Here is a 23,536-nt window from a genome sequence, read left to right on the forward strand (position 1 = left end):
ATTTGTTTATTCTTCAGCAATATCATCTGTGCTAATTATATTTATCGAGCGTTGTTTTACATAAATGAATAATGAACATTTAACCTGCGCACTTCTGCACATATAAATATGAAAAATTGAAGAAATAAATTTTTGTCAGGGCAATTCTGTTCTGTGCGTGCGAAATGGAAATTTGTAAGGAGCTATTTAGCGATGAAGACCTATTACGTCACGGCTTTGTATTGCTTTCTTCGGTTAATTAGCAATATTTAAACCCTTTTTACCTTAAATTCCATTGTCGCATTAAATTTTTTTGTTTCTCTGTTTCTCATTATGTTTATGCGATAATAATATATATAATAATAATATGTATTATATAATAATAATAATACCCTATTGTCGAAATCTAAATGCCGTAGATACGCGAGAAAGATGGCACTGAAGTGAAACGAGTGGTTGTGTTAATAAATAATTTAGGAATTCAATATATTGTACATGGTAGTTACCTACCGCTGCAAACGACTCGGTCTCGTCATCTCGGAACCGATTCTCAACATAAGATTTCGAACAGTACCTTTTCTTAATCAGTAAAGATGCAGTAAATAGATGAGATATAATTATGCAGTTTAGATGATGAACTTAGTACTTCCACGGGGCAGCGGGATATTTCATTGCCAGATTTTATTTGAACTATGTAATAAAATTAAAGTATTAATATTTCATTATATCAGGAAAGTTATATTATTGGGTAAACTTGGTCGTTTTATTCGGATTCGCAACTATACACCTTCTAGTCTCGATTTATAACGGTTTATTTTGTTTTGTAAGCACGTTCTCACTATCACTCGTATTATATGTTCTTCAGCAGGATTCACGCAAAAATTATGCACCTACACCCACTACTAATATTTCTGCCGATGTTATTATACATGATAATTAAACTTACCTAAAGTTCTGCTCACTCTGCTGCAATATGCTCAAGATCCGCAGAGAGTCGCAGCAATGACGTCAGTCGAAACAGTCAAGCACTGCTGCAAAGAATTTCGCCAGCTGACTTTCGCGTATAAACGAATTATAAATGCATTGCGTATTTCTTCTGCGGGTCTCGTGTATCTTGTGTTTATTTCATTCGTACGCATATTTTGTTTTTATCACTAATAATAAAATAAAACCTTAGCGTAGTCTTACTAAATTAATATTAATTACATATAAAACCCTTCCTCTATATTTAGGACTGAAGATTATCACTACAATTAGCCCTATTGTCTCCGTCCATATAAACAAATCAATCACCATTAAACATCGCTGTACCCTTATTACGTCTTATGTCACAATACTCGGTGATTTTTATATTAAATTTCACTTAGAGCAACTTAAAACAAGATTTCTTGTAACGCTAATGTTACGATGACCGTCGACACTTATGATGACAAAAATATCGTACTGACGTCGTACGCATAGGATAATGTAATGGAATATTCAAATCAAATCATATTTACAAATATATGTATATAATAAGATTTGCCATCACCTATAGTCACTAATTTTGTACTACTGTAAGTTGTTTAACATAAAAGTGTTTTGCTGGTGTCAAATTACAGCCGCGTAGAACCGCGTAACAAGTAGATACTACTGTAGATGCTGAATTCAAAATTTGAATTCGTTATTGAAAAGTGAATTAGGTATTAGTACAGATATTGTTCATCGCTTGCGGCGGCTATGATGTGTTATGAGCAACAGACGTACAGACCGGGTTAACAAAAGCGTAGCTGCGAATTCACTGTTTTTTGCTCTAACTGTGTTTTAAATTTAGTGTAAATTTTCATGTACGCTATAGTCACATCTACGCTAGCGTTAATCTGTAATTTTATATAATATGGAAATAGTGTAACTAATCAAGTTGACAAACTTATCTTTGCAGTTCAGTAAACCCTCCAAATTTATACAAATTTGGAGGGTTTACTGATATTGATATTACAATTATTGTGGTTTCGAATTTCCTCTTTGATACGCGCACAGTTATTTCACCAACATGTAGTTATACCACCGGTATTCAAGAACATAACTTAGAAGTTTAACAATTCGCTGCAACAATGAGATCAGGTTATATTAAACAATGGCAATATTTGGTCTAATTTATTTATTGCCGTAATTTAAAAACACCATACTAAATTAACAAAACCTACGTAAGGTAACTCAAGAAATCATATTTGCTAAGCTGCAAGTTTCAAGCGACACGAAGCACAGAAGATATTTTAGATGCACAATGCAGAATTGGTGCATGAAAATCCAATTGCAATGCAACAAAATATACAGATTCCATAAATTAAAAAATTGTCGAATTTGTGTCTAAGAAACTTTTTTTCGCTCTTTGGTCTTCAACATTTTTTCCTTCGATAGATATGTACTATCTAGTTGATATTCATAATAACTGCACTCCATTAGTTTGCGTTCATTAGCCCGGTCTGTATGTGAATGAAGTATCTAATTTTATTCTATTATTAAAAAAAACATATCGCGAATAACTGCTTGACAAGTTTTGGCTATGCTTTTATTATTGCCGAGGTTATGTATTTGTCACAAAGAATACAGTACGTGTTGTCATATAATGTAATATTTTTCTTTATTTCAATTAAAAAAACTTATGTCTATATATCATTGGTTGCGTAAAGTAGTATCTATTTACAATTTAAAATATTTAATGATGTCGTTTTTAATCTAACATAGACATGTATATAATCTAAGGATTTGTAAACGTATTCATTGTTATTTTTTGATTGATACTATTTTTATTCATGATGCTCCCACCTAATTTTTCTTAGAAATCAGATGTAAACAAAACATTGTTTCAAATTATTGTACAATAAACTAACTCAAAGTTTTTACATGTTTTCAGAGAGTCACGATTGTTTGTAGGTATACCATAAAGGACTAACTTCGAACCCATCCGGGGTCCTATCCTTATTCATGAGAATTTTATTTTCTACAATTGAGTAAACAACAGTTTTATCGCCAAAATGGTAATTTATATCTTTAGCAGAAAAAAACAGTTTTTTACTATATAAAACATTTATCCCGGAAAAAATTAAAGCTCCTGGAGGAATTATTGAATTCCTTGAATAACTGAATAATAAACAATCGACGTTGGATTCAGAATCTAGTTAGAAATAAAAATAACACAAAAAAAATTTGAGAGTATTCAAAATAGTTAACATAAAACATACTTTACAAAAGAAATATTTTTTACTTTATTGTGGGAGCATATTATTATTCACATATTCAAATACAACATTGTTTCAATTCAATGGTGTTAATTTAGTCTTGCCACTTTTTCTTTGCATTTAGTACGTTGTGAATTCCTATACTTACTTAATAAATAACTAATAATATGTACCTATTATAGATTGTATTGTAAGTCGTATTTAATAAATGATCTACGTGAACAATTATGCCATAAAAAATATTTAAAATTGTGTGACTGTGTAACATTTAAACCTGACTAGTGTCCCAGGACGGCCTTCTTGTTGAATCGCTCTTGCGGAATGGGACTCTAGAGGTTATAACACCTCACTGTAAATATTCCTTAATAGAATGATCTTACACCTGATAGATCAAAAATTCGAGTTAGTAAAAACCTTGTAACAAAAACCATTTGTGTGTAAGATACTATTATGTATGAGATGATATTATTATTTTCAGGATTTGTGAACTATGGTGAATTTCATTGAATCATACTAAGACAAATATTGTTATAAGAAAAATGTTTTAATAATGTACACACTACTGTACCTTTTCTTCCATTTGTTCTAAAACATCCGTGCATTCAAAATTGTATTTTCAAATGACATCCAATCAACACCTTAATAGCACGTCCAAGTAATTCAACTCTAGACAGATAAAGACGATATTTAGTAGGTTTATATCTATTAACTATCTTCAAGTCTAAAGCTTTGTACCCATTGGAGTCAGCCTCGGTTATAGGTGGTTTAAACACAAGATATTGCCTCAACAGAGTTAAGTAGCCCGGTACGCCATGAATCAAAATAATTATTATTTATTGATTTTTTAGCGCACTGAATGGTAGCATCTATTTAGGTAAGGTTCAGGTTTAGTAGAGACGGTCGTGCCCAGGTTGGACAACCATACGCTCATCGCATTGTTGCCCCACGGTTCGTCGCCAACTAGATGCGTAACAATTAACATGTCTCGACCCTCGACCCCGGGGTGAGCAGCCCGAATTAGTCTGCTCAATTGGGTGTATCCCTTAACACCGCTTAACACAACACGAGCGAGCTATTTATATAGTAGGTACATAAATAGTACATAAAAAAAGTCAGATTAACGTCGAACAGTCAGATTAACGTCGAACCGAGCCGAGGTCCGAGTCCTCGCAGGAGGCACCCTCGGGTCGACGTCTCCCACTTCCCCCCCGATGTCGTCGAGCCCTGGGGCTGTTCTCATGGCGAGCTTTCGCGCTCGCCCCACTCCCCCGGTGACGCCGTAGCAACCCTCAGGTGGTTAGCGGCAAGTGTCCTTCCGAAAAATGAAAAAAATAGTACATAATAGCTCAAAGGCTTTTATTTCCAATTCTTTACTCAATATTCCAAAACACATAATATCTCCAGATTCGTTACATGTTAAGATTAAGTAATTATTAATCACTCCAGCGATTTCTCTTCGCGCAAGTTTATAAATAGAGCGACGGGCAAATTCGTTAGTTTTTTTTTTTTCATATTTGTCTTCATTATTACGTACCTATTAGAATTTAATAAAAGAGTGTTGACGAAACAGAAACGCACATATCTCATACTTTCTCTGTCTTTTTTTTTACGTCGTCTCTAAAACCAACTTTTTCCCACAAAAGTAAGTTAATCCTTTGATTAAAAGTTTTGAGTGACATGACTTTTATTCTGAGATCTGTAATTTTTAACAAGAAGTGTGCACTTCGGTTCCGTAACTCCTCAAATTTCTTTCGGGAGCTTAAGTTTTAAGTGTAAACATTACATACCTACACGATAATTATTTTGCCATAAATATCAGGAGATGCCATACTTTAGGTATTTAGTTTAATGAATAATTTAATTATCTTAAGCTTATCTATATTTCTGTATGAAGAAGATTTTGTACCTCACTTTTGTTTTGTACCTACTTGCTTATGTACCTTTTTAATTTTTCAATTTGCCTTAAATATTTGAAAATTAGTTATATATTTTCACGTTATTTTTTAATTAAAGATATTTTAGTTGTATATGTTGACTAAGTCACGATATAATTTATTACCAATGACATGTTTTTGATTTATTTTTTATTATGTATATGAATATAAGAATTTAATGTACTTTTTTTTTGTATAGAGACGTGTATACAGAATTACGTATTTGGATGAATTAAGTATGTACACATTTACCTAAAGGTGTTTTATAGTACCGTAAGAGTTGCCAGATGTGTGATTTACTAACTTTTTATGTTATAATAAAGTACCTACACAAAAAAAAAACTTTTTTCCTGAAACCCGTTATTTAAGTTTTAGATGACTAGGCTCCATACTCACAGAACTATAGTCGTAAAAATGTAATAGGCCCGTTTTGACATTAGTCATCGCGACGTAACTAGTTATGGAACCATAAGAATCTGTACTCGATACTCACGATAAATCAATTCAAGTTTGTATCAGTACTTGATTGATATTATTATGTATTGTAAAGTGTTCGTTCGTTCAAAGTATTCCTTTAACTTCACAACCAATACGCGTCACTGGCTGTTGATTATACGTCCACTTTTCAACATGTTGAAACAGAGTTAGTACTATATAACAACAAACACAAAAATCGAGTCAAATCACTATGTTTAAATTAATGTCCAAAATAGAAGAGCCATAGTTAACGTAATAGTAAACAATATATATCAAACTTAAACGAGCGCACAGTCAACTTTACAAGATGAGGAACGAAAAACTGCGCAGTGCGCGCGGGGACGCTTCAGTCATGTGCCGCTTGGTCAGATACATCAACTCAGACTCATTATTTAGAACCTATTTTGAGAACCAAGCTCATTCTTTGCAGTAAAAATAACTACACAATATTTAATTTCGATATTCAGTAAAAAAATGGTTACAGCTCTAGTATAAAAAAAAAAAGACGGAGAACGTAACTGTTTTCGGAACGTTTCGCAACAATTATAAATTGCATGCTTTGCTTTCATATTATTTAACGTCCCAAAAAAATTTACGTATTTTTTAAAATACTGTATGTAATTGATTTTAAATTTTTTGTTTCTTTCATTTTCGTTCCAAGTTACATTCTATGGTCTTGCACAAATGTCAAAACAGGCCTATTACATTTTGACGACTATAACAATAGAATTGTGAGTTACCTACGTAGTTTTTCTACTACATACTACTTTATTTTTATTTTATAATTATTAATTGATGGACCAAGCAGATAGACCACCTGATGGTAAGTGGAAAACCATTGCCTATAAACAAAGTAATACTTTGCAGGGCATGAATGAACACTCTTCAATACTATTACTACTTATTTTGACCAAAATATCATAAGTTAGAAAAATACTCGGTTTAACAAAAACTCATACAAAATGGACCTAACTAATCAGATCCGATCCTATACCAACAACCGCCACCACAATAAGGAAAATCCTAAACCCACGCCGAGGGTGCGAGGTCGCCACTTCAACGTCCACAGGTTCTGCGAGCTACGTGCCCCGCCTATTGCGGCTTAACTTAAACTCGCGGCTCTTTGAGCTTTAGTTGTTCTACCGATCTACTCATTTCTAATTTGATTACGTATAAATAGAAATTCACGGTATCGCTTTCTCCATAGCCCATTGTGAATTAAATATCGAATACAAGGGTCTCTTGTACCTACACTAAAAGCTCAGTGCTAGAGTTACCGCAACTGAAGTAGCTGGATTCAATTCCCTCTTTAAATTCGGCAATAACCTCTTGGGTATTCAAATAGTTGTTTGCTTTAAATATTTAAGTTGAAACTAACGACAGATATTTAATACTTATGCATTTATAATCATTGTTAGAATAACTTAGGTTTAATTCAACAGCTTCAGATAAAAGTATAGAATAAAAGTACCCATAAATATCAGGGTCAAGGCATTCTGGGACGCTCTAAGTCCCTTTAGTTAACAATTTGGTCAAAAGTGTCACGAAAATCCGGAATCATGTGATCAGTTTTGGTTCTGAGTTTACACAGTGTAGACGAACAGCTCGTGTGGGTAGTCATACAAATGGTATGAAAGCATTTAATAACAATATTTAATCATTATATTTTTTTATATAACAGAATAATTAAAAACTAAACTAAATCAAAAACAATAAATTACAAATAACATTTTCTGCCTCCAGGCAGCCAGCCCTACATGGAGTTTAATATAAAGCTTGTAAATCGGAGAGTCGTATCTATTTATTAATGCTTTCAGAATGACGTTACAGCTTACCCACATTATTTTCATAAAGGATGCTATTTGGAGCCCTCGCGAACATTTCTTATATACTACAATAACGTGATAAGCCCACATTCTGAAACCATCATTATATTGAACTCGAAGGGTGTTCAATGATGCCTTTGTATAGCTGGTTTATAGGGATTCCGTGTTAAAGGATTGACAAGGCTTGCTATCCTATTTATAATTACTATCCGACCCTGACGTAACATTGAGGGAGCCCAGACGTTTCAAATTCAAATACAAAATTCTTTATTGCGAATACATCTGTATTCAAACAAAAACACTATCAGTGTTTCACGTCCAAAAATCGTTTCTCTTGCACAATTCCACCTTACGGATTGTCAGTATGGATAAACCATAACATTTCAAAAGCGTTTTCCACAAAAAAAAACACTCGAATGGCTAAGTGGGTACCTACTAGAAAATTCTTAAAATTGACGTAATCCACGATGTTTAATTTTAATTCAAAGCATCCTAAAAAAAATAATTTTAAAATAAATAGGTACTGGTGTTTGGAATTGTTCAACTTTCATTAGTTTGTTATGCTGTAGGTCGCTAATAGTGGCATAGCACCATTATTGTCCTATGTCACCTGAAGCGCTAAATGGTAAACGGTAATATCCCAACAACTTGCACAAATATATAACCGTTATCGCCCAGTTTATATAATGTCGAGTAAAACCAGCTTTATCTCATTTCGTGACCGATATTTCTATGTTGAACACCAAATTTATAACATCGGTAGTGAATATTTAACCTGGTTTAATTCGCAAGGTGTTCTAGAATTTATTTCGACAAGTGAAAGAAAGGAAGATTTTGGTTTAAAAATAGAAACTAAATGAAGTAATATGAAAAATAAGCTTTTTTGGTTGTCTGTAGCGGCTTTTCTTGTAGCGGTTGCTGCATTTACTGCTTACGACGATCATTTTGATGATGAAGACTTTGAGGAAAATAATAATGAGGAGAGGAAGGGGAAAATATGTAAGTAGTTTTAAGTATGTAAGAAATATCAGTGATAAGAAATATTAAGTATTATAACAATTGTTTTGAGGTAAAGCTACCTACCTTCCTACATAATTAAGGTAAAAATATTTATTCTTGCGAATTCTCACAATTCACCATAACATAACAAAAGATATGTACCTGATATAGTGCTAGTCGATCGATCAGTGCGCCGTGCAATAATTGTTGACATTACTTTTCCACATGACGATAATCTTGTGAAAGCTGAAAAGGAAAAAGTATCTAATACCATGCTCACGAGATTACCGCCATGTGGAATGTTGAGTCGACCGTTATTGTTCCGATCGTCGTTTCAGTCAATGGTCTTCTCGCGAAATGCTTCGACCAACATCTTAAGAAGCTTTCGCTTGTTTGTTGGACCAGGGGTCGGATACAGAAGGCAGTAATCCTTGAAACAGCGCGTATTGTGAGGAGGTTCCTCACTCTGGAGCCCTGACCGCCGGTTGCTTGGTCATTCAAAAGCCCCACAAGCGGAGGGTGGATGTTGTTTTTTTAAATTATTAATATTGTTTTATATTTTTTTAAGCAATGTTAAGAATTTGAAAAAAAAATATGAAAATCAATAAATAACAAAAAATTAAGTGAGTTTCTATTTTTATTTTGTTTGAGCGCGCTAATCTCTGGATCTACCAAAGACTTTTAATTTCTTTTTGCAATTTGTGCCCGATACTTAAACCTTGAAGAGTTAAGCAGCGGGCGATTTAATGCGGTGGATGGAAAATAAAAGACGGTATATTAATAAAATATTTGAGACCGTTAATGTATTAAAGCGAATTATCTTTGTCCTTATTAGCCCATTTGTTGCAGTATTCCCGTTTATTAGTATAGTGCGATTCGCGAATGTGGACTGCGCGAGTACTAACACGATGAACGGCACGTGCCTTGCCCGTCGAGAGTGTCACAACTTGAATGGTACCATCACAGGTACATGCGCCGGTAGGAGAGGACGCTGTTGCATCGGTAGGTGTTGGATACTGTAATTAAAAACTAACTTATATTAATCAGGAATATTTATATTAATATTTAACATAATATACACCATTGTCTTCCTCTTCAAAATACTATGCTTAAAGTTACGTACGACATAACTATATCGTATTAGCACAAGCTTGGTAAACTACTATTATTCCATGGTAGCACAGTGTCGCGTAGTCGTGCTGCAGTGCAATTTTCCTTTGCCACTTTGGCGTAATGGTGACCATGATCGACTGCAGATTACAAGGTCCTAATTTCGATCCCCAGATCGGGCAAATGAGTAGTATTTTATATCAAGAAATTCTAAGTACCAGACCGGAGTTTAGAAATTGGTGCTGATTCAACACCGTGCCTCGGGGAGCACGTTGAGTTGTCGGTACTGCGCCTGAAATCTTTTCTGTCGTGTCAGATCTGCCGTCCCATCGGACTATGTGTGTGTGGGTTTAGAGAGTACCCTTGTGTTTGCGCACAGACTTGTTCACAGTGCACAATAATAATGTCAGGGAAACTTGTTTTAGTGCCTAGGTCTCTATTCAAGGTATAAACACTGGCCGTTTCTTTAGACTGCAGACTCGATAGCTTTTATTAACTACTAGAATTGCCTATCTCAATATCTCCTCTACAGTTAAAGAATCTGTATGATGTAATTAGTAATTTCTTTAATCTTAATACTCCACACCAAACGTACCGAAACGAATGTACGTCGAGACGTGAGAGTACATTCCCGAAGACATTCACAATGAAGTCCAATGAGCTCGCTCCGATACCGGAGCATCCTCAGGAGATATTGACTTCATTGTGAATGTCATGGATAATAGATTTTTACTTTACTTTTATCCAATAGTAATCGGAGTTTTTAGATGGCCTAATACGTGCGTTAGCAGCCAAACCCGACGTAACTGTCAGCCGACATAAAGTACGTTTGCGGGGTTCTTAGGTGACGGTTTCAGTTGAGTTCTATGAGGTTGCGGGCAGTTTTATTTATTTATTTTAATTACACACCACAAAAAGAATAATGGATACAAAGGGCGGCCTTATCGCTTAGTAGCGATCTCTTCCAGGCAACCTCAGGATTAGAAAAACCAAGAGAAACCGATTTGCGGGTGTATTATTATTACGTACTTATGATAAACGTAATAAAATACATAAAACTTCCAGTTTCTTATGCCATGAGCATTCATCAATTTTATTAACGAATTGAATGTCATAGTTCTATGAGTGAACTGTTGCGCCTAATTCTAATTTATCAAAACTCTCTCTACAGTTTCTCGCGCATGTGGTACTTCGACAAACGTAAACAACACCTACTTTACAAGTCCAGGCTACCCAGCAGCATATGGTGGAGGTCAATCATGTAGTATCATCGTAAATCGATGCAACAACAATGTTTGTCAGGTAAACCGTATAAACACATTAGCCTTACAAACTGCCCTGCTCTCATGACAACGAATCACTAGGTCCTGGATAAACTGGGTTCGATTTCTCGGTAGGACTATGCAATTTTATGGATGCCTCATGGGGTTCTCTATGATGTCGTATTAAAATGCATTGGGTCAAGTGTCTGAGCTCTTAATCTCCCCTATAGTCGAAAAAAACTTAAAAAAATAATAGCTAGCCGCTGTATTGTATTAAGACATCAGTACTTATATCATCCACGATTGAGAAAGGTTTCTAAGAAGCCGATATTAATTTAGGTTTAACTGGGTCATTCAAACTTACAAAAAATTTACGTATACCCATCCGCTGAACTTATTAGCCGTATATGTATTTTGTTTTGTGGTTTTGTCGAATATTGACCGTTGCATGGGAACTTTCATAGATATTGTTGTCAGAAGCTTTCTTACAAGTTTAAATTTTATAAAGTACCTACATGGACTTTTCTCAACCCTAACCCTATTATTAAATGATTTATTTTAAAACATTTTCAGCTGCGCATAGACTTATTAGACATGGTGCTCGCTCAACCAAATGGAGACGGCAATTGCAACACCGATTCGCTTATCATAACCGGTGGCAACACCCTTGTGCCCGTACTCTGTGGGGACAATACTGGACAAACTCTATTCGTGGACTTTAACGGAAACGCAGCAATCACTATCACGGTAACCGCCACACTGGCAACGACGTTCACGAGGAGGTGGAACATCAGGCTTACACAACTGGGCTGCGATTGTCCGGGAATAGGTACGTACTTTAGCGACAATACTTACCTACTCCTTTTTCAATACTTATAATAGACTTGATGAGTGATTGTCAATGGAAACCATCAGCAATAAAGAGAGCCACTTTGCAGGACATGCCTATTAACCAGAGGTGCAGGTGATGTTAAGCTCAAGAAATAGAGCAACACTTCGCAAGGCCAAAAGCCTGAGACATCGGTGTTACGCCTGTAGTTACACCAGCAAACACGCCCTTCAGACTGGAATGCAGCAATGCTACTTGTCCGCGGAAATAAACAAGGTGGTTGTAGTTCCCATACGAACTGCATTACAAAAAGCTCTCCTACTGAGTACTACAGCGATCGCAAAAAGGTCTACCTACTACTTTCCTCGCGCTAGCTCATCGAAGATACAGTCCTATTAACATCGAACCGAGCCGAGGTCCATGTCCTCGCAGGAGGCATCCTCGGGTCGGCGTCTCCTATCTTCCCTCAGATGTCGTCGAGCCCTGGGGCTCTTCTTATGGCGAGCTCTCGCGCTCGCCTCACTCCCCCGGTGACGCCGTAGCAAACCTTCGGTGGTTATCGGCAAGTGTCAATCCGAAAAAGTAAAAAGTCATCAAAGATGCTGGAATACAGTATACTATATCCTAAAGAGGTGTGTCGGAACCTACTCCTTTCCCATTCTCAACTTTATGTAAGGTTTTTAGCGGATTTGCAAGTAAGAAGATGCTTTATATTTAATAAATCTCACCAATAAGTGGGTTTCAATTAATACTACGATCTTTTGTGTTTCGATTTTTAGGATTTAAGCAATTATTATTTTTAAGCAATTATTATTATTAAGCAATTAGATTTTTAATTTTAGCAATTATTATTCCACAAAAAGTTCTAAAAGGTTTTACTACATTCTAGACGAAATACAGTTTTTATTATGTTGTAAGAGAAATATTTGCAGCTGCATTTTTTTTCAGCTCCAAACGGTTGTTTGCAATACTACACGGGAGTTTCGGGAACTATCAGAGGTTTCAACTATGGAACTGCAGCCAACACTGCTCTCAGTGCCTCGTTGGTAACGGGAACCAGACAACTTGCAAATTTGAATTATGGTATATGTATTCGAATGGAAGCAGGATTCTGTCAAATACAATACGCACAAGTAAGTAGGTATTTCATAAAATCGTCAACCATCATTAGCCCTAACGTCCCACTTCTTAGCACAGATCTTCTCTCACATAGGAGAGGAGAGGAGTTTTACGCCATCGCTCACACTCAGACCAACGGGTCAATAGAAGCAATCCGCTGCCACTTATAGACTTACTACGCTGCTCCAATGAGGCTTGGTTAAAATAGAAAAAATATAACGGAACTTTTAAACCGAATTTTATGTAATAAATAATAATAATAATCAATAAATATACTACATCGCCATGTAGCCCCAAAGTAAGCGTAGCTTGTATTATGGGTACTAAGATGACTGATTAATATTTTATGAACAACTAGCGTATCCAGCCCGCTTCGCCGGGCTAGATTTTGCTTTATTTTATTTAAACAATAAACTTACATCATTAAATTTGTAATACAAGCTGTATTTGACAGTTCAAAAATAGGAGTGCTCCGATCGTCACCAAACTTTACAGGATTACTCGCCAGATCAATCCAGAGATTCCCTGAAAGTTTCATTGAAATCGGTCCAGCCGTTTCGCCTCTTAGCGGCACATCTTTGTCGGTAGGGTGGTAACTAGCCACCAGGCCAGACCAGAGAAAATTCAGAAACAATAAATTCTCCTGCCGGGAATCGGACCCGGGACCTCCTACTTAAATTCACAACGATCACCGTTGCACTAGGGTGGGCGTCACTTTATGGGGAGCCACTCTATTCCTGAACTTTAACGAAAACGCAGCAATCTCTATCCGGCCCCTAGCACCGCCCCCAGTATAACTTACCGTGAAGGTAGTTATGTAACTTATGTTAAAATATAACCTCAAAGACGTCTGGACTTATTCTTTAAGCAACTGGACCGGCTGTGCTACATATAGTATGTACTGGTATTATACCTTTTACAGTAATAAGTAACTAAGTATACTTATGATATGTTAAACCTTTAAGGTCATAAGATGGAATGATAAGGTTACGGTATTTAATTCTTATTTACTTGCAGGCGGCTAATGATCCCTTTTCCTTCACACTCACTGGGGACGTGGATGGAGCTGACAATACAGTTTTAGGCACAGCCGTGGGTGCTGTCAACGGAGCGGCCTGCACCACGGACTTTGTGGTCATACCTAACCCGGTGCTACCCGGTACTCTTACCCCTGTAAACACGGACAGATTTTGCGGATTGGGCTTCGTTTCCGTGCAAAGTAAGTTCCTACCTACTTAGGATTTCGTATTACCATCTATGGCTTATCTCTTAGGGCGACTTTGTAGTTGAACAAGAAACTGTATATATATCATTTATGAACATAATCCTATGGATAAATTAATCCTTTTTCTATACGATAAATAAATATCTATAACATAAAAGTGCGAATATAATTAGGTTCAACTCGCGCTTGAAGAAAATCGCATTTATTTATTTTATTTATTCATTTTATTTATTTTATCAAACCTACCTAGTTCTGAACTATTTTTGTAAGAGGTACATATTAGTAGCATATTTCTAGTATATTATATTTGGGCAAACTATGTTGCAAATTAATCACTAAACTAACTAAAAATAGTGCTATCTTTTTTCACGACAAATGCTTACCTACTTACTTTGAGACAGAACCATATTAAATAAATGCTTTGAGACATATCAACTTATTTTAGAGTTTCGAATACAATATGTAGTGTATCAGTATAAAAATATAAGCAGGTAGTCAAAAAAAAATGTCATGTTAAGTTTGTGTTCCCACTTCCAAATTACAATTGGCACATTCGGTAGGATACTAGTAATTTGGAAATTAAACACAAAGTTATTGCACTCAGGCTGACTTTATTTGACATTAGTTAAGCGACTACTTATTTATATTTTTATACTGATACACATATAGTTCAATCGCTTACACATATAGTTCAATTGCTTTTTTTATATCTTACACATCTGGATTCTCAAATCTACCATGTATCATTGCAGCCGGAGCCAAGCCGTTCGTGCTTTACGTAGTTACGGACACCAACGAAGGAGCTACTGCTAACTCGCCACCTGACGTGGCCAACCGAGGATTCTCACTTACCTATACAGAAATCGCATGCTAAACTTAAGTGCTGTAAAAATTAAGCTAAATTGTCTACAATTGTCTTCATTCAAAATAAAATAATAAAATTTTGTTTAATCATGACTTTCTTACACAAACAAATACTTGTAATTTATTCTGACATCTAGTCATTTAAGGAACATACATCATCATCAAAGCTCTACAGCCCTGGGTGGGCATTGGCTTGATCAAGCATATTTCTCCATTTGAGGCGGTCAGACGCTGCTTTTTTCGAGCTCAGAACTCCCAGAACCCTCATATCCCTCTCAACTCCATCACTCCACCGACCCCTAGGTCGTCCTCGGCCTCTACGCCCCTCCAAAGTGCCCTCCATCAACCTCTTTGGAGCTCTCGTGCCTCCCATGCTTTGCACATGCCCTGCCCATAGCATTCTTAACAGTTTAATAGTCTTGACGACATTTGGTTCTTTAAAAAGTTCGTATAGTTCGTGATTATACAGAATGCGCCAAAACCCATTATCCTGCATAGCACCAAACACTCGTCGCAAGACCTTTCGTTCGAAAATGAGCAGACTGTTTTCGTCTTTGTTGCTTAAGACCCAACACTCTGCACCATATGTACCTAAGTATTGGCCGGAGCAAGGTCTTATAGACGAGTATTTCCAGACTTCTCGACAAGATCTTAGATCGAAGATAAGGTAAAAGTCCGAAGTAACATTTATTTTCCGATGTGATTCTCCTGTTACTTTCGGATGATATTTCGTCATCCGCCGTGACAAGAGAACCAAGATATACGAAATCCCTAACTGTGGCGAAGGTGCTCGTGCCAATTTTTATACTTTCTTCGAGTGGGGTCTTTTGGTCGCATAAATCCGGCATGTACTAAGTCTTATCTTGGTTGACACACATTCCCGCTGCTTGGATAGCACTCTCCTATGTACGCATTGTTCAGGGCTTGCCGAGATCTGCTTACAATGTCCAAGTCTTCGGCGTATCTTAAAACCTGAACAGATTTATAAAATATGCTGCCTTCTTTTTAAATTTTAGAAGCTTGCATACATTTACATACACATACTCGCACTCACGCAATCACACACACACACACACACACACACACACGCACACACACACATAAAGTAAATTATTTAATTAAGAATGCACTGATTTTGTTATTTTAGCACTTAATCAATATTAAGGAGGGTAGGTCGCTGATGACCTACCCTCCTGGTAGGTCGCTGATGCCTATAGCACAGGGTTACCTAAATTAGGCAGCAGAGACCGTCCATACTTTTTGTTTGTGTATTAATTACTAAATGTAATCATGTTGCCACAATAAATATATAAATATTTTTTCATTTTCATTTTCATTTGTCTAGCACAATATAAAAAGCAGGAAAGATAGCGCATCACCTTGTCTTGTTATTTTGAATGATTTTTATTCTGCAGTCTGTTTTTTCGCGGGTCATTCTTGTCGAAGATATCGATTTCGGTGGTATGTTGATATCTTTCATGGCTTGGATTAGGAAGCTTCTATGTACGCTATCATAGGCAGCTTTAAAGTCTATGAACAGGTAGTGGGTGTCGAAATTAAATTCTCGAGTCTTTTCCAGAATCTGCCGCAGACAGAAAAGTTGGTCAGTATAGGATCTATTTGGCCGGAATCAATTTCAAAAACATTTGTCTGTAATTAAACAACTAAAGAGGAACAAGTAAAAGACCAACAAATAACGTTTATTTTATATATATATATATATATATATATACCATGAACAAATTACGTTATGAAAAACATAAGCTTTAAAGGTGCTTTAATGTCTCATAGATTACCGTATCACATTAAAAAAGCACACAATATCTTTAAGAAAATACTTATAAACTTTGTAATTGACAACATCTGAGTCGATACCCGACTGTATATGAAGAAGATTTTTGTTTTTGTATTTATTTAATTTTAGATAAGGTTGTAACCTCTACCACCCATAGACAAAACTTGTAAATATTCTCCTAAAAACTGAAATATGAAATTTCTTTGTAGAAACTCAATGTTAAAAACGTTTAGCCTGTAACGTTAAGTTTCTTAAGCTTATGACAATGAAAGTTACAATAAAAGATTGATATATTTTTATTAATAAACAAATAAATTTACTACGACAATGAACACATCGCCATCTAGTCACAAAGTAAGCATAGCTTGTTATAGGTGCTAAGACGACTGATGAATATTTTTTTTATGAATAATATACATAAAAGCTAGCATATACGGATAATAATAACAATAATAACAATTTTATGTAATTATTTTATTCAGAATATAGAAGGAAATATTATAGTATATGGGATCTTAATAAATTACCAAATAAATGTATTGCTGCTATTCAAAGGATAAACACATAACGTCGTAGTAGGCAAGTACATATTTTAAAACCAATAAACATTCGCTATAATCTGAACAACTAATCCATACGATAAATATCATTCGCATAAAATTACAATTAGGTTCCTACAATATTGCAAACATAGACAAAATTATAATAACAATATATGTTGCAACGTATTTTGACTTCAGCGCGGGTTAAATTACGCGAGCCTTAAAAAAATATTTACTAATCTTACTCCACAATACCCAATACCTTGTACAAAGTTGAGGGTACCTTACATTTTATTTCACGTGTTTTTGACGTTTCGTCCATACAATAAAGTTACTTAATATAAGATGGTCTTAACAATAAATTGCCTTTTTTTATTATTCAGCCATATAACAATAATTATTTAATACTTCTTTATAGACGGTCTAAACAATAAACATTATAATCTACGGTAAAAATACTTAATAATGATTAAAAACTTTGATAACATCTTTGTGGTTTCCTGAACAGCCCTTTTTACTTGTGTTTGAATATAAAACGCTATATTTCTCGTTTAAAATTAGCGTTATAAAACAAACGACCAAAACTTAAATTATTTCCCTTTATATTAATATGAATATTTTCAACTCAAATCTATACATGCAGGAACGTATAACATGGATATAAAGACAACTTTATCAGAAATACATTTTTTATAAATGAATGTTACGCGGTCATTAATTTTCCACGGCTTCTGTTCATACTAGCCTTCATGTTATCAAACCATTTGCCAATATCTGTATTATCCCTCAAATCTTGGAACGCCTGGCAACCTTCAATGCTACTCAGAATTCCGTACACTGAAATATCGGCTAAGTTTGGTTTCTTGCCGCCGAGAAATATTGTTCCTTTCTTTTGGATTACATTCATCCAGTCATTGGCTGCATCGTACAAAGACTGACGGACATCGTCTTTTATGTTGTGTCTGAAAATAATTTGATTCGTTTAATAAATAAATGGGCCTCATAAGAAGGCTCAGTCACTCAGCAAGCGATGTAAAGAGCGATGTAAAGAGCTATGTATATATGATCTATTCAGAATCGAGGAGAACCGTAGAAGAACTAAAATTACCGACATAGTTCAACGAGTCGCGAAGCTGAAGTGGCAATGGGCGGGGCACATAGCTCGGTAAACCGATAGACGTTGGGGTTCCAAGGTGTTCGAGTGGCAACCCCGCACCGGTAAACGCAGTGTTGGTCAAACCAAACCAGGTGGACAGACGACATCAAGCTAATATCGCGGGGAGCGGCTGGATACAAGCGGCTCAGAACCGTGGAGTTTGGAACGCAATACAAAAGACCTATATCCAGCGACGTATATCGGTTGATTTGATGATGATGATGAATAAATAAATAAATGCACTACGACAATGCAATGTTTAATGGATACTAAGATGACTGAAGAGTATTTTAATGAATAATATACTTTAATACTTATAATATACATATGAACACCCAGACACTGAAAAAAATTAATGTTCATCACACAAACATTTTCTAGTCGTGGGATCGAACCCACGTCCTTGGACAAAGAAAGCAGGGTCGCTGCCGACTGCGCCAATCGGCCTTCTGCCAATTTCAAGCCAAGAGAATAATCCTGAACTGGCGACACAGCTCCTATATTATTTCAATTTCTATGTGGATAAAGTTCAAGGCCACTGCTTGTTTTTTTATAAAGCTTACCTCTTCTTCAATCTCTTAGCTATAACCCACATGGCCGCAGCACCTACATAAACCATCACAGCACATTCCCAACCAGGGAATGTACGCTTCCAGCCCCCAGCTTCTTCAAACCACTTGAATGTTTCTAAAGACTCACTCGCCGTTCTGTAAACATTTGGAGAGAGGGTATGCACAAGAACCTGATCTGCCCATTGACGCCATTCACGTTCCTCGCTAAAAATAGAACAATGAATGTATCAGAATGAATCACACTTTTTTGTCTGACTATCAAACTATAATTGGGCAATGCCTTTCTACTAATTTCCCTTTCAAAATTAATTCATTAATTTTCTATACGAATTACTTTCAGACCTGTAATATAAATTATTAACCTAATTGTGTAATTGTCGAGGCCCCAAATTCAATCTCCCGCAGGGAGAATTTGGGCATTTATAAGTGTTGAATCTCTGGTTTAGTCTGATGCAAGGTTTCGGCCGTAGCTAGTTACCACTCCTCTCTACCGACAAAGGGATATTGCCAAGTAATTCAGGGTCCCAGTTCTACCATAATAGACTGCATCATCATCATCTTACTACCAGGCAAGATTGCATACAAGGACTAATTTGTAGTGAAATGAAAAATCTACCAATCGACTCTTCAGATCTCTCCTCTATATACGAAATCTTATATAGGCCATGATAGGTATGACATTGTATGAATGTAGCAAACTTTGACATCATTTAGGCAAATTAGGAAAGAGCATGATATGAAAAAAGATTCTATTAAATGACACTTACGCCTCAATTATACGTTGTTTCTCATCAGGCACAACACTATTGTGCATAATGAAATATTTATTAGTCACATCACTCGTAGCTTTCCCAGTGTCATTCACAAAGTGGGTAATTGGATAGAATTTAATTAAATCTTGCAACTGATATGAATTATCTCTCAAGTATGTTTCCAATACAGATATAATAGCTGTGCTGTCAAGTAGTTGCTGCAACGTAAAACTTATTATGTAGTGAAATAAATAAGTCTAAATCAAAAATAATAGCCAGTGAGACTAAAGAGGCACTGTAAACACCAAAGCCATATTAGTATTGCATTTGTGATAATATATCAGAATTCAACTCATATTAAGACAGTTTTGAGACATAAAAAAATGTGGCATTTTTGCAATATTATTCCACATTTATTAATATGGCCCTGAATGTCCTGGACTATTTCTGTCTGTGTATATTAAAGAAACTAAATTTAAATTGATCTATCATTTTGGGTAGTTACAGTGAACTAAAATCAAAATAAGCAAGTGTCAAGGGTTAAAAATATGACATAACAATGTATATACAAATGTTTGTAGTTATAATTTCTTTTTTAATACCTACTTATATTTCTATTTCATGTTAATTTTGTTTGTTTGTCGTAATATCATAAGCATAATCATAAGCAATCTCCTCAACCAGCTTAGGAAAAATATTATATACCTGATATCCACCATCTACTTTGGCTAGCAGGATTGGTACTTTCTTGTATTCAGACCACCTTATTGCTTGACGTAGAACTGCGTCAACCTCAACTATCTCATAGCTGATACCACGTGCATCAAGATAAGCACGGACTTTACAACAAAATGGGCAAGTTTGGTACTGGAATAGTACTAGCTGTAAGTTGCTGGTATCAGAATCATTAATTATCTGAAATGATATGGCACTATTTACTCAATCAATTAATCTTATCATATTTAAGAGATGGACACACATACAAATTATGGAATGGACAATTGCTGGACTTCAAAAAATATTCTTAGAAAAATACAAGACAAACATGGTCTTGAAAGAAGTAGATATCTTCTTCATACCTTACCTATCTTTTTTGTCTTATAATATGAGATTTTTTAATTAAACTGATTGCAGATATTAGCATGTTTATACAAAAAAACAGACTCTCCAGCTTTTAATATTTTAAATAATCATCAAATCATCTTTGGATTAAGAACTCTTTCCATAAGTGCCATATTCCATTTAAGGCATTTTATTTAGGAAACTTTTTTTCTAAAAAGAAAATAATGTCAGATATAGTTGTTTGCCACTTTAATATTATATAATGCTATTTCATAAAATGGCTTCAAGACTGCATGTGGTAATTATCACCTTTCATTCAACCTTTGAAACCCTAAACCTTTCTGCACACTCCTATAATTTCTGTTAATATTTCCTACATGACCATTAAGATACACTGCTATAAAGCATTTCCACCACCAGGATAACCATCATAGCCACATCATGCTTCTTCTCAAATAATCATTATATTCCAATCAATTCATCTTATCATATTTAAGAGATGGACAGACATAAAAATTATGGAATAGACAATTGCTGGACTTCAAAGAATATTCTTAGAAAAATACAAGACAAACATGGTCTAACCTATCTTTTTTGCCAATATAGTATGAGATTTTTAAATAAAAGTGGTTGCAGATATTAGCATGTTTATACAAAAAAACAAACTCTCCAGCTTTATATATTTTAAATAAATAAATGTTTGTGTGCTATTGTAAAATTACAGAATCGCAGATTTTGTAACACTACAGAACTTTAGATGAAACTTTAGATATATTACAGTATTACGTCACAGTTTGGATAAAAGTAAACAAAATTTTATTCATATTTTATACCTTGCAGTGAGCTTCGTATTTTGGAGCCTCCTTTAAAAACGCATATTCCTCGTACTCAACTGAGGTAGAGGGCTTCTTCATATTAATTTTATAATGTGTATATCCTCCATAGCCAGCTCCGACCAAAACACCGACACTAGCACTTATTAGGGTTAATTTTGCGGTTGACCGGGGCAGGCGGCTTTTTGTCGAGTAAAATAATTTAGCCAATGTTGTATTATCTTTAATCGAAGGAAAAACAACTTTACGCAAGATAGTAAAAGTAGGGCGCCACATTTTTTACGCTTTATATTAATAAATTACATGAATATATCAGTGTGAGGAAAATTAAATTTTTGATGTATTTGACTTCTACATAGAAAACAATCAATATTCAATGACAGTTCAATGTTACCAGCCAAGGAGGACACAAACAACACTATAATCACAGAGTACATTGAATAAAGGGACTATAATTTTCTGATAATACGTATACATAATACAAGGAGCATATACAACTTCGACAATGTTTGCGAATCGGGAGTGCCTGACTTTTATTGTATTGTTAGAGCTCGTGCTCGCCTTTTGGGAAATGATTAGGAACTCTAACAATAGAGGGTAGTCTGTGAAAGTTTGCCGAGTCCTCTTTTAGACTATTGGCTGTCTGTTCATCGAGACTGGAACAGAAAAAAAACTAAGAACCTATGACATCTGAAATAAGTTTATTAACTAATTCAGTTAAATGTAAATTCAAATGTATACATTTCATTGTAGATTTCTTTGTATATAAAAGCTGATAATATATGGGTTTATATGCCTCTAATAAAAAAACTTTATTATATTATATTATTATAGACTCTAGATAAAGTGTTCATACTGGGGGCGTAAATTGGAAGGCACGGCAATGCCCCTGCCAAGTCGAGCCAATTTTCGGGCTCCTATTTGAGAACCTCTGGATAAGACCAGAACGCAGAAATTTTCGTCATCCAGTAAGCTATAATCACATTTTCATTACTTTTTAGAGATAAACAAGCAGCTCCATCGAGACTTTGCTAGTTTTTTACGGAATGTTTTTGGCGGGATTGTTTTTTCGAATATAAATTGGTAGGCCTAAGAATAGTACTTTCCTCTTCTACGGGAAAGAATGAGGAAAGGAAAGCAACAGATTTAGGCTTTGATTAAACATGTTAATAGCTGGATATAGGACCCGCCAATTTAGTAGATTACCAAAGAAGAAATTTTATATTAATAATCCTGCAGGCATCAGATATTCATATATAATTATTATAAAATACTGGCTGACCCAGCAAACTTCGTTCGAATTTAAGAGGTTGATAGTTATTTGTTTTTTTTTATTGAATAATTTCTCACATTTTAAACCTTCAACTTTAACGAATATTAAAGAACTGAATTAGCAAGCGGTACAGCCGTTATTGAGTTTTAGTGAGACCGCGTTTTATTTTAAAATATTATAAACATAAAAAATTACAGGTAAGATGATCTGATTCTCTTACCTAGGTACTTCTTTGATGTTTTTATAATGTTTTTATTACACTTCGAAATTATGCGTTTTAATGCTATACAAAGTTAAAGAAAATTAAATTTATTGCAAGTTGAAGAAACTCCAGAGCAACCCTCTTTTATTTGTCATGTTACCAACATTATATTATTACAAATGTTATTTTATGTTCTAATGAGACATATTTTATACCATCGATCAATTTACTAACAAATTATAAACGCAAACTCAAACGTTATTTAGCAAATATGGTAGCGTTCTTTCGGATTAAAATATTTTACCTGTCAATAGTAGCTCGGCTACAATGTTTTTCCATAACAAGCGTATAGGTTCCCCAGGCAAGCTGAACTAAATTATATTGACCATGCCATACAAATTGAAGAACAAAATAATAGAACAAAATAAAAACGCGACTTTTTTTATATAAATAATGAAAAAAAAACCATCATCTTGTCATGCACATGTTGAGTAATTTTTACAT

General features: G+C 35.0%; 2 protein-coding genes across 2 annotated transcripts; one reads left to right on the plus strand and one right to left on the minus strand.

The window, feature by feature from the left end:
• Positions 1–411: 411 nt before the first annotated feature.
• On the plus strand, positions 412–14,855 carry LOC120636252. Its single transcript, XM_039907639.1, has 8 exons — positions 412–422; positions 8,300–8,436; positions 9,286–9,438; positions 10,718–10,848; positions 11,382–11,637; positions 12,586–12,770; positions 13,774–13,975; positions 14,734–14,855. Exons 1-8 carry the CDS (start codon positions 412–414, stop codon positions 14,853–14,855), a joined length of 1,197 nt encoding a protein of 398 aa, XP_039763573.1.
• A 2,263-nt stretch (positions 14,856–17,118) lies between these two features.
• Positions 17,119–22,067, minus strand: LOC120636566 (prostaglandin E synthase 2). Its single transcript, XM_039908102.1, has 5 exons — positions 21,558–22,067; positions 20,368–20,577; positions 19,678–19,880; positions 18,902–19,114; positions 17,119–18,144 (listed from the first exon to the last, which is right to left on the minus strand). Exons 1-5 carry the CDS (start codon positions 21,831–21,833, stop codon positions 17,886–17,888), a joined length of 1,161 nt encoding a protein of 386 aa, XP_039764036.1. The 5' UTR covers positions 21,834–22,067; the 3' UTR covers positions 17,119–17,885.
• Positions 22,068–23,536: the final 1,469 nt, after the last annotated feature.

Source organism: Pararge aegeria, chromosome Z (genome assembly GCF_905163445.1).
Source record: "Pararge aegeria chromosome Z, ilParAegt1.1, whole genome shotgun sequence".
Classification (NCBI taxonomy): domain Eukaryota; kingdom Metazoa; phylum Arthropoda; class Insecta; order Lepidoptera; family Nymphalidae; genus Pararge; species Pararge aegeria.